Raw genomic sequence first — 14,008 nt, 5'->3', positions numbered from 1 at the left:
TCCAAATCTTCCAAGACATCTTGGGAGAAGAGTTTAGTTCTGTGGGACTTATCCAACCTGGTCAGGGGCTATAACAACACCCTTTACTAAAAACAAAAGTTCCTTATTTCTGGGCCTACAAATCCTGGGGCTGTATCTGGTGAAGCCTTTCTTGTTGGACATTGTGCCATCCAGGGATTCTGTCCAGTGCTCCTGAATTTCCATACCCTCCAGCATGTTTCTCCTCCTGCCATCAGGCCCTATTGGGACTGCTCTCAGCATTTCTCTCTCTTCTCTCCCTTGCTGTCTGGATTCTCAGATAAAGGACACCATGGTAAGTTGGAGGAATGGGAGACCTACAAACAGGGACAGGACGGGGAGGGGTCTTGGGCTGAGCCAGAACACCTTTGTTCTGTATATTGGAGAACACTTACTTTTCCAGTAGTGCTGAAAGTGGGTGTGGTTGGGGGCTTTTTTGTTTCAGGTTCCTTGTCTCTTGTCCCTTTAACTCAATCCAGAGGCTTCTCTTGGCTTCTTCTCTGACCTGAGTTTAGCATCTTTGCTCTGTCTCTGCTTCTGTTGGAATTTCTGTCATTCCCACACTGTTTCTGTCTGTTGCTGTCACTCTGGTGCTATCTCTTCCCACTAGGAATTGTTTTTCTTTTTTGGGGGGAGTATTAAAGATAGAATTTCTCCATGTAGCCCTGGCTGTCCTCGAACTCTCTAGATCAGGCTGGCCTAGAACCCTGAGATCTGTCTGCTTTTGCCCCTTGAGTACTGCGGTTAAAGGTATGTGCCACCACAGTCTGGCTGGAGTTGCCTTTCTTGCTTTCTCTGGTTTTTTGTTTTTGTCTTTATTGAGTTTTTGTTCTTTCTATCTCTCTTATCCAAGTACTAGCCAGGCCTACTTAGCTTCCGAGTTCAGATTCATTTGGGGTAATATGGCCAAAGACTATTCTCTCTGTTCCTTTGTCTGTCTTTTTCTGTCTTTGTTTCTGTCTGTCCCTGACTGTCTATTTCTCCTTTCTCTAACTTCTATTGGTATCTTTTCTCTGTTCCTCATGTGTCTATTTCTGATTCCCTGCGTCTCTTAGCTTCTCTTTTTCCATATGTGCTCACTGGCCATGGGCTTCCTAAGTGTTGAGACAGAGATTGAGGCCATGGTATCAACCAAACATAAATTTCCCCCTTTTTCTTATTTTCTCTCCAGTGCTAGAGCCACCTGTCATCACAGAACAGTCTCCACGGCGCCTGGTTGTCTTCCCAACAGATGACATAAGCCTCAAATGTGAAGCCAGAGGCAGACCCCAAGTGGAGTAAGTGGCCCCCACCTTCTGTCCCTCTGTTGGTGACAGTTGACCTCAGCCTCTAACCCTCAGGCCTCCCTGGGTCTCCTAACTTCTTAGTCTAGAAGCCTCATATCTGGGTTATGACCCTGAGTCCCTGTCCATTCTGGGCCCACCAGCTGGGGTTCCCTGCCTTCAAGAACACTCACCCCTATCATGTTGCAGCATGTTTTGAGTGCTAGAACCTCTTATCCATGCTCTGCCCACAGGTTCCGCTGGACGAAAGATGGCATCCACTTCAAACCCAAGGAAGAATTGGGTGTAGTGGTGCATGAGGCACCCTATTCTGGCTCCTTCACCATCGAAGGCAACAACAGCTTTGCCCAGAGGTTTCAGGGCATCTATCGCTGCTATGCCAGCAATAAGCTAGGAACTGCGATGTCGCATGAGATCCAGCTCGTGGCCGAGGGTGCGAAGTACTGCAGGGCCAGGAAGGGCTTGGGGAACCTGAAAGGAAGGTCCTTAGGTCCTGGGAGTTGAGTGGGAGCCTGACTGGTAACCACTGTCCCCTTAGCCAATTGTGTTGTGATTGAGGTGCCTAGGTGCCCTCACGTCACCTTAGCTGTCCCCATTGTCCTTTCCTATTTTCTCCAGTAATCTATCCACCCTTCCACCCTCTTTTTCCACTGAACTTATTACCTCATTGCCCTTTCTTTCTTTCTTTCTTTCTTTCTTTCTTTCTTTCTTTCTTTCTTTCTTTCTTTCTTTCTTTCTCTCTCTCTCTCTCTCTCTCTCTCTCTCTCTCTCTCTCTCTCTCTCTCTCTCTCTCTCTCTCCCTCCCTCCCTCCCTCCCTCCCTCCCTCCCTCCCTCCCTCCCTCCCTCCCTTCCTTTCTTTCTTTCTTTTTGATTTTTTGGATTTGGTTTTTTCGAGACAGGGTTTCTCTGTGTAGCCCTGGCTGTCCTGGAACTCACTCTGTAGACCAGGCTGGCCTCGAACTCAGAAATCTGCCTGCCTCTGCCTCCCAAGTGCTGGGATTACAGGTGTGCTCCATCACTGCCCGGCTCCCCCCCCCCCCCTTCTTTCTATTAGTCTTTCTTGGTGCCTATCTTGTGATTGCTGCTGGTGGGCTGGGGGCATGGACTGGCTTGAATGGGTTGGTGACTGCCTCTACTTTGCCTTCCTCTCTGCCCACCTGTCTCTGTCTGAGTCATTCCCTGGCTTGGCCTTTGTAGCTGCTGTTTCTGCCTGGGTTTTCCCCTTCCACTTTTTAGCTTATCTCTGTCATCTCTGCCACTTATCTTTTCTCGGTTTCCCACTTTGGTCTGTGTTGCTTTACACTCCTTCTGCATCTCTAACTTGGCTCTCCATCCCTCTCATTCCTGGTTCCTATTTCTAGAGCTGTATCTTTATATGTGTCGCCCTTTCCCTGGGGTTTTCCCTCTGCATTCCATCCTCACTGAGTTTTCTGCCTCCTGAAGCACTCTCTTCTTCAGTTACCTTGGGAACCGTTGCCATGGTTTCCCGTGTCAAGATGATGGAAGGGTCTGTGGCTCCTGCATCCCTACATAGCTCCCCTCCCCCACGGCTGCACCTCAGCCTCCCCCCATCATTTTTGTCCTTTCCTCAGGGTGGGTGGAAGAGCTGAGAATTGTGGATTAACCCTTCTTGGTCAGTTGGTCTCCTGCTTATCATCTCTTTGCTGTGGGGCCCCCATCCCCACTATGAGCCTCAGAAACATCCAGAATTTTTGCCTCCCTTTATGTGACCTTCCACCTGCCCCCTTCACACCCTTGTGAATCACCATGACCTCTCCAGTCTCTCCTCCTTCCTGTCTTCAACTGTTTTGATCAAGATGAGAATGCCAGTCTCTGTCCTTTCTAGGTGCCCCCAAGTGGCCGAAGGAGACTGTCAAACCTGTGGAAGTGGAGGAAGGAGAATCAGTAGTTCTGCCTTGCAACCCTCCACCCAGTGCAGCCCCACTTAGGATCTACTGGATGAACAGCAGTGGGTGCCAGAAGGAGCTGCTTCCTGGAACATGGGGGCTGGGGGGCTCTGACAGATTCCTACCTCCATTTCCTTATCTCGTCTTCTGCAGAGATTTTGCACATCAAACAAGATGAGCGGGTGTCCATGGGCCAGAATGGAGACCTATATTTTGCCAATGTGCTTACCTCGGACAATCATTCAGACTACATCTGCAATGCCCACTTCCCTGGCACCAGGACCATCATTCAAAAGGAACCTATTGACCTCCGGGTCAAGCCCAGTGAGTCCTAGCCTGGTCCCCAAGAAAAGAGGCACACAACCACAAATACTCTCAAAGGCAGCATGGCTCTCAACTGTACCCACTAAGACCCCTTTTGATATGGTGAAGGCAGAGATGGGTGGATATGTTTTGTTTGCTTGTTTTGGTTGGTTGGTTGGTTGGTTGGTTTGAGACAGTCTCACTATGTAGCTCTGGCTGGCCTAAAACTTGCTATGCAGATCAGAATGGTCTCAAACTCACAGAAATCTGCCTACTTCTATTTCCCAGGTGCTGAGATTGGAGTCATATGTTACCACATGTTGCTAGAACACATTTTAAAAAATAGTTTCATCCTGTAGATCAAGTGGGGCTCGAACTCATGATTCTTCTGCCTTAAATTCATGAATGCATGCTAATGTGGCTACCACACTCGTCGGGCTTCTTTTTATTTTTCTGGAACCCAGGGTTTCTGGAATGTCAGGAAAACTTTCTACCACTGAGCCATACTGCAGCCATTTTTTTAATGTAGGAGCAAGCAGAGCCTAGGACATCACTGGGATGTCCAATTTCTCCAAGTCTGATGGCTCACTCCTTTTCTCCTGGTAGCCAACAGCATGATTGACCGGAAGCCACGTCTGCTCTTTCCTACAAACTCCAGCAGCCACCTGGTGGCCTTGCAGGGCCAGTCATTGATCCTGGAGTGCATTGCTGAGGGATTGTGAGTGTGGGCTTCTAGGGTGAAGGGCTGGTGCTCCGTGGCCCCCAACAGGCTTATGCCTCAAGACTGAGTGGTTTTGTTGTCTCTCCCTTCTCCTCTCCCTTGGCACTGTGACCCTGGGCAGCCCTACACCCACCATCAAGTGGCTGCACCCCAGTGACCCTATGCCAACAGACCGTGTTATCTACCAAAACCACAACAAGACCCTGCAGCTACTCAATGTGGGTGAGGAGGATGATGGCGAGTATACCTGCCTTGCTGAGAATTCACTGGGCAGTGCCCGGCATGTCTACTATGTCACTGTGGAAGGTATGGGCATGGTACATCCTTTCCCAGCTACCACAGTCTCCTCAGAATGGCTTTCTGGGTTGATGGCCTGCAATGTACACTGTCATGGGAAAAGGCAGGGCCTGCACTTAGGGCCAGAGAAAGCTTCAGGCTCAGTCTGCTTTTTCCTCCTTTTCAGCTGCCCCATACTGGCTGCAGAAGCCCCAGAGCCATTTGTATGGTCCAGGAGAGACTGCCCGTCTAGACTGCCAAGCCCAGGGCAGGCCTCAGCCAGAGGTCACCTGGAGAATCAATGGAATGTCTATGGAGAGTAAGTATGGCCTCAGCAGTGGTTGGGTGTGTAGGGAGTACAGAAAAACATCAAGGGGAGGAAGAGAAGGGTGAGGAGGGCTTTGAGCAAAGCTCAATGTTTTTACCTGAGCCTTTGGGCCCTGCCTGTTGCCTATAGAGGTGAACAAGGACCAGAAGTACCGGATTGAGCAGGGGTCTCTGATCCTGAGTAACGTGCAGCCAAGTGACACAATGGTGACCCAATGTGAAGCCCGAAACCAGCATGGGCTCCTGCTAGCCAATGCTTACATCTATGTTGTCCGTGAGTGCAGTGACTTTATCTCCTGCCTGCCTTCCTTTCCTGTCTCTTCTTTCCTCCTACCTACCTATTTACCCTTGCCTCATAGCTCCCAGTCTGTCCTTCCAGTCCACCAAAACCACTCAGCCAGCAGCTGGTTGGGGCATAGCTTTGTGGGGCTGCCTTGCTCCTTTCTAAGGCCTTCATCCCATTTTTCTTCTATTCTTACAATAGTTGGGAGTGGGAGTCATAGAATGGGCATGATCTTTCATCATGTCTGAGCAGAGGTGTACTCTGGACAAGATGTAACACAGGATAGTCTGATGATTTCTGTCACTGATACTCAGAGAGATTTGTGGCTGGGCAGGGAAGGCTTTGGGGAAGACACTAACCACTCTTCGAGCCTTCAATACTCAGTAGAATCCTGGTGGCTGAAATACATACAAGGCTAAGGAGACCATTTAACCAAGGCTGAGAGGGACAGCCTAGAATGGGGAAGCCAATAAATATGGCTCCTAAGGGTCTGTGTGTGCCATCTGGGGAGTTACTGGATTCTCCTACACTTGGAACCTCTAGACCTACCCTGTCTCCTGAGATTATTCTTCCCCTAGAGCTGCCAGCCAGGATCCTAACAAAAGACAATCAGACCTACATGGCAGTTGAGGGCAGTACTGCTTACTTGCTGTGCAAAGCCTTTGGAGCTCCTGTTCCCAGTGTCCAGTGGTGAGTGCCCATCCTATGGAGGCTTCTCAACTATCTTCTCATCTAAAGATCCCAGAAGGGCAGGGAGTCCAATCTAGCTAGTCCAAGCCAGGCCCTCTTGTTGCTCTAGGCTGGATGAAGAAGGAACCACAGTGCTTCAGGATGAACGATTTTTCCCCTATGCCAATGGAACGCTGGGCATCAGAGACCTCCAGGCCAATGACACTGGACGCTATTTCTGCCAGGCTGCCAATGACCAGAACAATGTGACCATTTTGGCTAACCTACAGGTTAAAGGTTAGATGATGAGTACACATGGCTGTCAGAGTTCCTGAGAGGTATGGTCAAAGTCTGTAGAGAAGATCAAAGTGACTTCCCTTCTTCCTTTTTCCCCTCAGGAGCAACCCAGATCACACAGGGGCCCCGGAGCGCAATTGAGAAGAAAGGTGCAAGGGTGACATTCACATGCCAGGCCTCCTTTGACCCCTCTTTGCAGGCCAGCATCACTTGGCGTGGAGATGGGAGAGACCTCCAGGAACGTGGGGACAGTGACAAGTGAGGGCCCTAAGCCCTAAACTGGGCTAAGTAGAAGGGAACAGAGTGAGAAAAACTGGGAGTCAGACCTCCTGGCAGGAGGCACTCCTCCTTAGAGGAAGAATTCCATGGTGGGGCAAGGGAAAGGGTCAGGAATGGCAGAAAGTGCTTCATCTGCCACTAGCTAAGGGGCATGTATGCCCTTACCTCTAGGTATTTCATAGAAGATGGGCAACTGGTCATCCAGAGCCTGGACTACAGTGACCAGGGCAACTACAGTTGTGTGGCCAGCACTGAACTGGATGAGGTGGAGAGCAGGGCGCAGCTCTTAGTGGTGGGTAAGTCCTAATATAGAGTTAGGTACAAAGGGTACCTATCTTCTGACTCACCATGTCCATGCTCCCTCCTATTGCTGGACGATCTGACTTGGAGGTAGGGGCATGTGGATGGCTCTTGAGGAGGCTAAACAATCCACCTTCCATGAGAATCCATCTTCTGTGACCCTCAGGGAGCCCTGGGCCGGTGCCTCACCTGGAGCTGTCCGACCACCACCTGCTGAAGCAGAGCCAGGTGCACTTGTCTTGGAGCCCTGCTGAAGATCACAACTCTCCCATTGAGAGTAAGAGACCTGAGTGTGACATCCCCTGCACTGCCCCTGCCAGCTTAACTCTTCCTCAGGTTCTCCTCTCTCCCAGAGCCATAGCCACATTAAAGCACATACTTGTTTTTGGGGGGGGGGGCTTGTGTTCCTTTATAGCACCTACCCCCCATTGACCTCCCCACTTGGCTACACTATATGTTCATTACTCCACTGTGGATTTGCTTCTTGGCAGAGTATGACATTGAATTTGAGGACAAGGAAATGGCTCCTGAGAAATGGTTTAGTCTGGGCAAGGTGCCAGGAAATCAGACCTCTACTACCCTCAAGCTGTCCCCCTATATCCACTATACCTTTCGGGTCACTGCCATTAACAAATATGGTTCTGGAGAACCCAGCCCTGACTCTGAGACTGTGGTCACACCTGAGGCAGGTAAGCCAACGCAGCACCCTCTCCCAGATCATCTGAAAGGGGTGGCAATCACTGGGCCCCAGGTTTTGTGGGTGGGTGTAGAGAGGGCATCCTGTGCCCATGCCCCCTGATTCCAGAGTTCCAGGGGCAACAAGGAAGTCTTTGTTGTACCCTTGGGGCTGCTGGCTTATTGCTTCAGGAGCCAGAATGGGCCATTTGTTCCTTGTCCTTGCTACAGCACTGATAGGTTGACACATTACTTTCCAGCCCCAGAGAAGAACCCTGTGGATGTGAAAGGGGAAGGGAATGAGACCAACAATATGGTTATCACATGGAAGGTGAGGGTCCCTACCCTGATTAGCATTGTGGACATAAAGCCAGGACCCAGCTCTTTGCTGTCCCTTGGTTATACTAAAGAGGAAGCCAATGCCTGGGATATATCTGGTCTGGGGGGCAAGGCAAAGAAGATAGGAGCTTTGCCAATGGTCTTCTTATCTACTGGCCTCCTCCAGCCCCTTCAGTGGATGGATTGGAATGCCCCCCAGATTCAGTACCGTGTACAGTGGCGTCCACAGGGCAAGCAGGAGACCTGGAAGGAACAGATCGTGAGCGACCCCTTCCTGGTGGTTTCTAACACTTCCACATTTGTGCCTTATGAGATCAAAGTCCAGGCAGTGAACAACCAGGGCAAGGGCCCTGAGCCCCAGGTCACCATTGGCTATTCAGGGGAAGACTGTGAGTATTGGAGTGAGCCTGGCCCACATCCTATCCTATGTACATGTGTATTTCACTTCATTTGCCATTGCCAGCCCCCACCCCTCAGTGATTCAGTGTATAATTCTTACAAGCAAGGACATGCTTTCCCATAGATACTGTGATGTTATGAAATTCTGAACAACTCAAATTGCTGCACTTTTGCCATTAGCAGAAATAGCAGTTGAGTGAACCAGCAGTATGTTTGGCAGCATTTCCTCTCTCTGGTCCAGGGAATGTCCGGTATAGGCTGAGTATCTCTCATCAGAAAATCCCAACTCTGAGATGTTCCAGGAGATGAAATAGGGCACCCAAAGTAGGAAATTCCACACTTGACTTTTTGTGTTGAATCAATGAAAACACAAGCTTGCTAAAAATAGTGTAGTATATATAAGGCAAGGATGTAGCTCATTTGGTAGAGTGCTTGCCTGACATACACAAAGGCGAGATTGGATTCCCAACGCCAGATAAAGCAAGCATAATGGTGTATAGTTGTAATCCCAACACACAGGAAGTGGTAGCAGAAGGACTGGAAGTTCAAGGCCATCCTCAGCTACATACATATAGAGTTTGAGGCCAGCCTGAATTCCAGGAGACTATCTCTAAATTATATATATATATATATATATATATATTAGTATAAAGTTAAGTGTGGCATTCCAGAAGCTGAGGCAGAAATTATAGGATGCCCCAGGATACACAGAAAGTTCTAGGATATCCTAGACAACGGAGAAAACTGTACATTTAGACTTGAACTTATCCTCAAGACATTATGTATATACAAATATTTCAAAATGTAAAAAGAATTCAACTCACTTCAGTCCCAGCAGGTCAGCTAAGAGCTAGTTACCAAAGCAAGTTTCCATGCCTCATGGGTTTCCTTGAGTCTGGAGCATCATCAAATGGTAATTTTGATCACTTAGTCAAGATTTTTTTTGGTGGTTTCTCTGTGTAAGTTACTACTTTCTTCCTGGAGAGCCCCATTCATCACTGAATAGCCCCTCATGTGGCATGCAGCCTACTTTCCTGTGGGAAGGAGTCTGGCTTTTTGGCTCAGGTGAAGGCCTGTGTCTTCTCCAAATAACTGGATGTTTTCAGACCCCCAGGTGAGCCCTGAGCTTGAAGACATCACAATCTTCAACTCAAGCACTGTGCTGGTCAGGTGGAGGCCTGTGGACTTGGCCCAGGTTAAGGGCCACCTCAGAGGATACAATGTAAGGATTCAGGATATGGAGAGAACTAAAGAAGAATGCAATAGTATTGAGGGTGGGGACTCTGTTGTCTGTGAGCAGCATTTCTGGAAGTTCTTGGGTTGGGGGGAAAGGGTCTATGACAAGGGTGATGAGGAACATGTATTGGAGGTCCCATTCAATCAATGACTTCTATCCTTATGAGGTTTGTTGGCCCTCTGGACAGGTAACATACTGGTGGAAGGGCAGCCAGAGAAAGCATAGCAAAAGGCATGTCCACAAAAGCCACATGGTGGTACCTGCGAACACCACCAGTGCCATCCTCAGTGGTTTGCGTCCTTACAGCTCTTATCATGTGGAGGTACAGGCCTTTAATGGGCGGGGCTTGGGGCCTGCAAGTGAATGGACCTTCAGCACCCCAGAGGGAGGTAAGTCTGCCTGCCACCCTACTCTATACCTGCACCCCCTGCCCCTTCTCCTTGGACTCAGGTGAGGACCTTCTACCCTTTTATACTTCCACAGTGCCTGGCCACCCTGAGGCATTACACCTGGAGTGCCAGTCGAATACTAGCCTGCTACTGCACTGGCAGCCACCACTCAGCCACAATGGAGTGATCACTGGATACCTGCTCTCTTACCATCCCTGTGCGTGTACTGTACGGGTGTGGAGGCTGGGAGACCTAGAAAAGGCCTGAGCTGGTAACTGAAGTTAGCCTCTTACTTCTTTCCACAGTGGATGGGGAAAGCAAAGAACAGTTGTTCTTCAACCTTTCGGACCCAGAGCTCCGGACTCATAATCTCACCAACCTCAACCCTGATCTACAGTACCGCTTCCAGCTTCAGGCCACCACCCAGCAGGGTCCTGGTGAGGCCATCGTGCGTGAAGGAGGCACCATGGCCCTGTTTGGTGAGCTGAAACAAGGGTTTTGGTGGTGTTAGTCTTGATTGTTATCCTGTCCTTGAGCAAGGGAGGAGGTTGACTGGGAGGCTAAGCTCATGAGAGTGGGCCTTTGAAGAGCCTTGTGGTCCTTCTTTGCTCCTACATTCTCCAGGCAAGCCAGATTTTGGCAACATCTCAGCCACAGCAGGTGAAAACTACAGTGTGGTCTCCTGGGTCCCTCGGGAGGGCCAGTGCAATTTCAGGTTCCATATCTTGTTCAAAGCCTTGCCAGGTGAGTGCAGAGATATCCTTGGGGTAGAGAGCTAAGGCTCTGTCCCTACCCCTAAGGTGTCCCCAGTCACCTGCTGAGTCCCTCTGCCACCGTGCCTCATCTGTACAGAAGGGAAAGTGAGCCCTGATCACCAGCCTCAGCCTCAGTATGTCAGCTACAATCAGAGCTCCTACACACAGTGGAATCTACAGCCTGACACCAAATATGAGATCCGCCTGATGAAGGAGAAGGTTGTCCTGCATCATCTGGCTGTGAAGACTAATGGCACTGGTGAGGCACCAGGGCAACCATCCTCTTCCAGGAAGCCTTGGGTGCCACTGCCGGGTTTGTTGCATGCAGATCCCAGCAGCTATGAACCACTCTTTTGCCTCCCAGAAATCTGGGTATGCTTTGGCCAGGGTACCAATTCCTACACCATCAACAGAGGGCTCTCTTCCCCCTCTCCTTCTCATCTGCTGCTGTGGTACCCCCTGTCCCCAAAAGTCCCCTATATCTTCAAATGGGTCCTGAGCACTATGCCTTGACTCAGAGGCTGCTGCTCAGACTTAGGAATGTAGCATGCCTGTTGGCGGCATAGCTCATCCCAGGGCTTGGGCTTTGTCTTCTTCCTGCTCTGTGCTTTCAGGCCCCGTGCAAGTTTCTACTACAGGTAGCTTTGCCTCCGAGGGCTGGTTCATTGCCTTTGTCAGCGCTATCATTCTCTTGCTCCTCATCCTGCTCATCCTCTGCTTCATCAAACGCAGCAAGGGCGGCAAATACTCAGGTAACATGGAAAATGTGCAGGCTCGGGTAAGACAGCTGAAAGTAGAGAAAAAAACACCTTATCCCAAGAACCCAAACTTGGGAGTTGCATGACAAGCTTAGTCATAGAGGTGGGGTGCAGGTCAGAGCCCAAAGATGACTTCTTCCCAAGCTGGGGCCACAGAGGCCTACACCAGTGGCAGCTGGATCCACATGGGTTGGGTGGGCCACTCTGCAGGTTTCTAAGTGCTGTCAAGACAGTGCTAGGGGCTCTTAGTACAAAGCAACCCAGAATCTCAGGGTGGGCAGGAGAAGTTGACTCCTATGGTATGTCTGTAGTGAAGGACAAGGAGGACACTCAGGTAGATTCCGAAGCCCGGCCCATGAAAGATGAGACCTTCGGCGAGTACAGGTAAGCAGGAGCAGAGATGTAGGGGTTGGCCCAGTTCTGTTTGACCTTTGCTTCTTACTCAACTCCTCTCTCTTTTCTGTGCTTCGGGTGACTTCAGGTCCCTGGAGAGGTAAGATATGACAGTAGGGACATCCAGTTAGAGTTCAGGGACTAGGGAGGGAGGGACCCTCACTTTTCCTTTGGTGGTCCATCAGTTACCCTTTTAGGGAGAAGCAAATACTACCCAGCTATTCTTGTGTTAAGACCCTAGTTTCTGGGTTGCCTGAAACTCTTCTGGCTGGCTTTAACCCCAAGAGAAGCTCCAGCAGTAGGTACGGGCCCTGTGGCATCATGCATATAGCCTGATCTCCTAGAAGTGTGTCAAGATGAGTCCCAAAACTTCCTGTATGGACAGGAAAAAAAGAGGGCAAGAACCTACTAGGGTGACCTGCCAGGGCCCTGCAATACATTTACTCACACCCCACCTTCTCTCCATACAGTGACAATGAAGAGAAGGCCTTTGGCAGCAGCCAGCCATCTCTCAATGGCGACATCAAACCCCTAGGCAGTGATGACAGCCTGGCTGATTATGGGGGCAGTGTGGACGTCCAGTTCAATGAAGATGGCTCTTTCATCGGCCAGTACAGTGGCAAGAAAGAGAAGGAGGCAGCAGGAGGCAATGACAGCTCAGGGGCTACCTCTCCTATCAATCCTGCAGTAGCCCTAGAATAGCAAGGTCCAGCCATGTGAGGCAGGTCCAAGCTGGGCCCAGAGCCAGAAGTGCAGGAAAGCCAGAGGCCAAGAAACCTGGCCAATGCAATGCACCATGTCACTGGCCTGCTGACTTTGGGATCGAGGTCCTTACTTCTCTCCACAGCGCATGGAAGACTTGACTGGAGTAGAGGAGAGGAACTGTGGCTTCGAGTCTCTTTCTTACCACCCCTACCCTCTTTATTGCCAAAACCCAGCTGCACCCTTTCCTGGGCATACGCTGCTTTGCTCCAGCTTGGGGCAGTTCACTCCCATATCAGGGATCTTCAGGTGCTGCCTTGCTGACCCATTTAGATAGAGAGGCCACAGTTTAGGGGAGAAGACAAAGGAGAGTCCGCTGAGCTGTCTCTGGGAAGCTGTCCTCACTTTCTGACTGGAAACAGGCATGGTGGGGTCTCCTCAGGACTAGGTTGGCACCTCTTCTTTCTCCCTGGCTAGCCTGACTGGAGACAAAACTCTGTCCCCACCATCTGCTCCCTTTTCTTTGCCATTTTTGATCCAATCAGGATGGGGACCTGAGCAAGCTGGCCACCTATGTAGCAGAGGCCATCTGGAAAGCCCAGAGTCGTCTCCCACCCTGTTAACACACTAGGTTCACACCCTCCTCCCATTGCTATTCCACCTTTCAGGACACATGGACACACACACACACTCATATCTTCTCTTACCGCTGGAGATAGGCACACCTCTTCCTACTGGTACTGGCTAGGCTTCTCCCTGATGCCAGCATACCCCAGGACCCCTTAGCAGCCCTGCCTGTCCCCAGGTTTCATCCTCAACCCCTTCCCCTGTTCCTCACGTTGGGAATGTAAATACACCGTGACTTTGAAAGTTTGTGCCGTTGCCCTTTCCCCACATGCCACTAGTGTGTAGGCAGATGTCTGAATCTCTAGGTGGTTTCTCCACTTTTATAGCAGTTAGCTTTGATGACCCCACTCCATGAAAAATAAAAGCAGACAAAAAAAAAAAAGCAAAGATTGGCTTTCCCAACACTGCTGTGTTCCTACCCAGCAGCTGTGGCTTCCCTGTATGCTTTTGCTTGGTCTGTTGATGAGCCCTCTACAAAAAGACAAAACAACAACAAAAATATATATATGTACATAATATCAGAATTATAACAGGCAAATAAAACCCTAAAAATGAAGAGACCCTTTCATCATTTTGCTGATGAGCTCTTTCTCTCCTACACATGTTCCATGCTGTGGAAGCTCCACCCCTGGGCAGGGGATGCCCTGAGGTCTGTGATCAGCCCTGTCCCACAGTCCCAGCTCTGCTTCCCTGCTTCTTCCCACAGTTTGGGCATCCCACCCCACTGCTAGGCCTTGTCATCTGCTCCCCTTGGATGTTATTATCACACTGTGGGCCTTAGGGTTCCTTTGCACTGATGGCCTTTAGATATCAAGCTTTAGCCCTCATTGTTAGTACTCTCCATTCCTAAAGGAGGTAAACACAGCCTAAAGGGGCAGAATATGGCTGAGGACCCTGAAGTTTTGGAGCCCTCATTCTGCAGTACACTGGCCTATACCTGGGATCCTCTTTTTTCCAGTAGGACACAGCAACTAAAGCCCCTTATAAGTGTCCACTTGGCACTCAGGGTTCAGGTAAACCCTGATGTCATCCCATCCATGGAGTGTCCAGTACTGGGGATTAGAACCTTG

At 50.0% G+C, this 14,008-nt stretch overlaps 1 protein-coding gene across 4 annotated transcripts in view; it reads left to right on the top strand.

Moving 5' to 3' along the window:
• L1cam (L1 cell adhesion molecule) overlaps window positions 1–13,494 on the top strand; it is a 28,687-nt gene extending 15,193 nt beyond the window's left edge. Inside the window, exons 3-27 of one of the 4 annotated variants that reach the window (XM_052171351.1) lie at window positions 1,190–1,295; window positions 1,535–1,734; window positions 3,149–3,271; window positions 3,363–3,533; window positions 4,119–4,230; window positions 4,355–4,539; window positions 4,697–4,828; window positions 4,967–5,110; window positions 5,698–5,809; window positions 5,919–6,085; window positions 6,187–6,343; window positions 6,536–6,660; window positions 6,831–6,941; window positions 7,156–7,353; window positions 7,600–7,670; window positions 7,845–8,067; window positions 9,184–9,299; window positions 9,502–9,703; window positions 9,798–9,920; window positions 10,009–10,182; window positions 10,328–10,447; window positions 10,556–10,717; window positions 11,073–11,210; window positions 11,528–11,600; window positions 12,080–13,494. In XM_052171351.1, coding sequence (XP_052027311.1) covers window positions 1,190–1,295; window positions 1,535–1,734; window positions 3,149–3,271; window positions 3,363–3,533; window positions 4,119–4,230; window positions 4,355–4,539; window positions 4,697–4,828; window positions 4,967–5,110; window positions 5,698–5,809; window positions 5,919–6,085; window positions 6,187–6,343; window positions 6,536–6,660; window positions 6,831–6,941; window positions 7,156–7,353; window positions 7,600–7,670; window positions 7,845–8,067; window positions 9,184–9,299; window positions 9,502–9,703; window positions 9,798–9,920; window positions 10,009–10,182; window positions 10,328–10,447; window positions 10,556–10,717; window positions 11,073–11,210; window positions 11,528–11,600; window positions 12,080–12,311 — 3,677 coding nt within the window. In that variant the 3' untranslated portion in view covers window positions 12,312–13,494. The remainder of the gene's footprint in view (window positions 1–1,189; window positions 1,296–1,534; window positions 1,735–3,148; window positions 3,272–3,362; window positions 3,534–4,118; window positions 4,231–4,354; window positions 4,540–4,696; window positions 4,829–4,966; window positions 5,111–5,697; window positions 5,810–5,918; window positions 6,086–6,186; window positions 6,344–6,535; window positions 6,661–6,830; window positions 6,942–7,155; window positions 7,354–7,599; window positions 7,671–7,844; window positions 8,068–9,183; window positions 9,300–9,501; window positions 9,704–9,797; window positions 9,921–10,008; window positions 10,183–10,327; window positions 10,448–10,555; window positions 10,718–11,072; window positions 11,211–11,527; window positions 11,601–12,079) is intronic. The other 3 variants (XM_052171352.1, XM_052171353.1, XM_052171354.1) reach the window with 3 other exon arrangements.
• The last annotated feature ends 514 nt before the right edge of the window (window positions 13,495–14,008 follow it).

This window comes from Apodemus sylvaticus, chromosome X, assembly GCF_947179515.1.
Source record: "Apodemus sylvaticus chromosome X, mApoSyl1.1, whole genome shotgun sequence".
Lineage (NCBI taxonomy): Eukaryota > Metazoa > Chordata > Mammalia > Rodentia > Muridae > Apodemus > Apodemus sylvaticus.
This window is presented reverse-complemented; position numbering and strand designations above follow the sequence as displayed.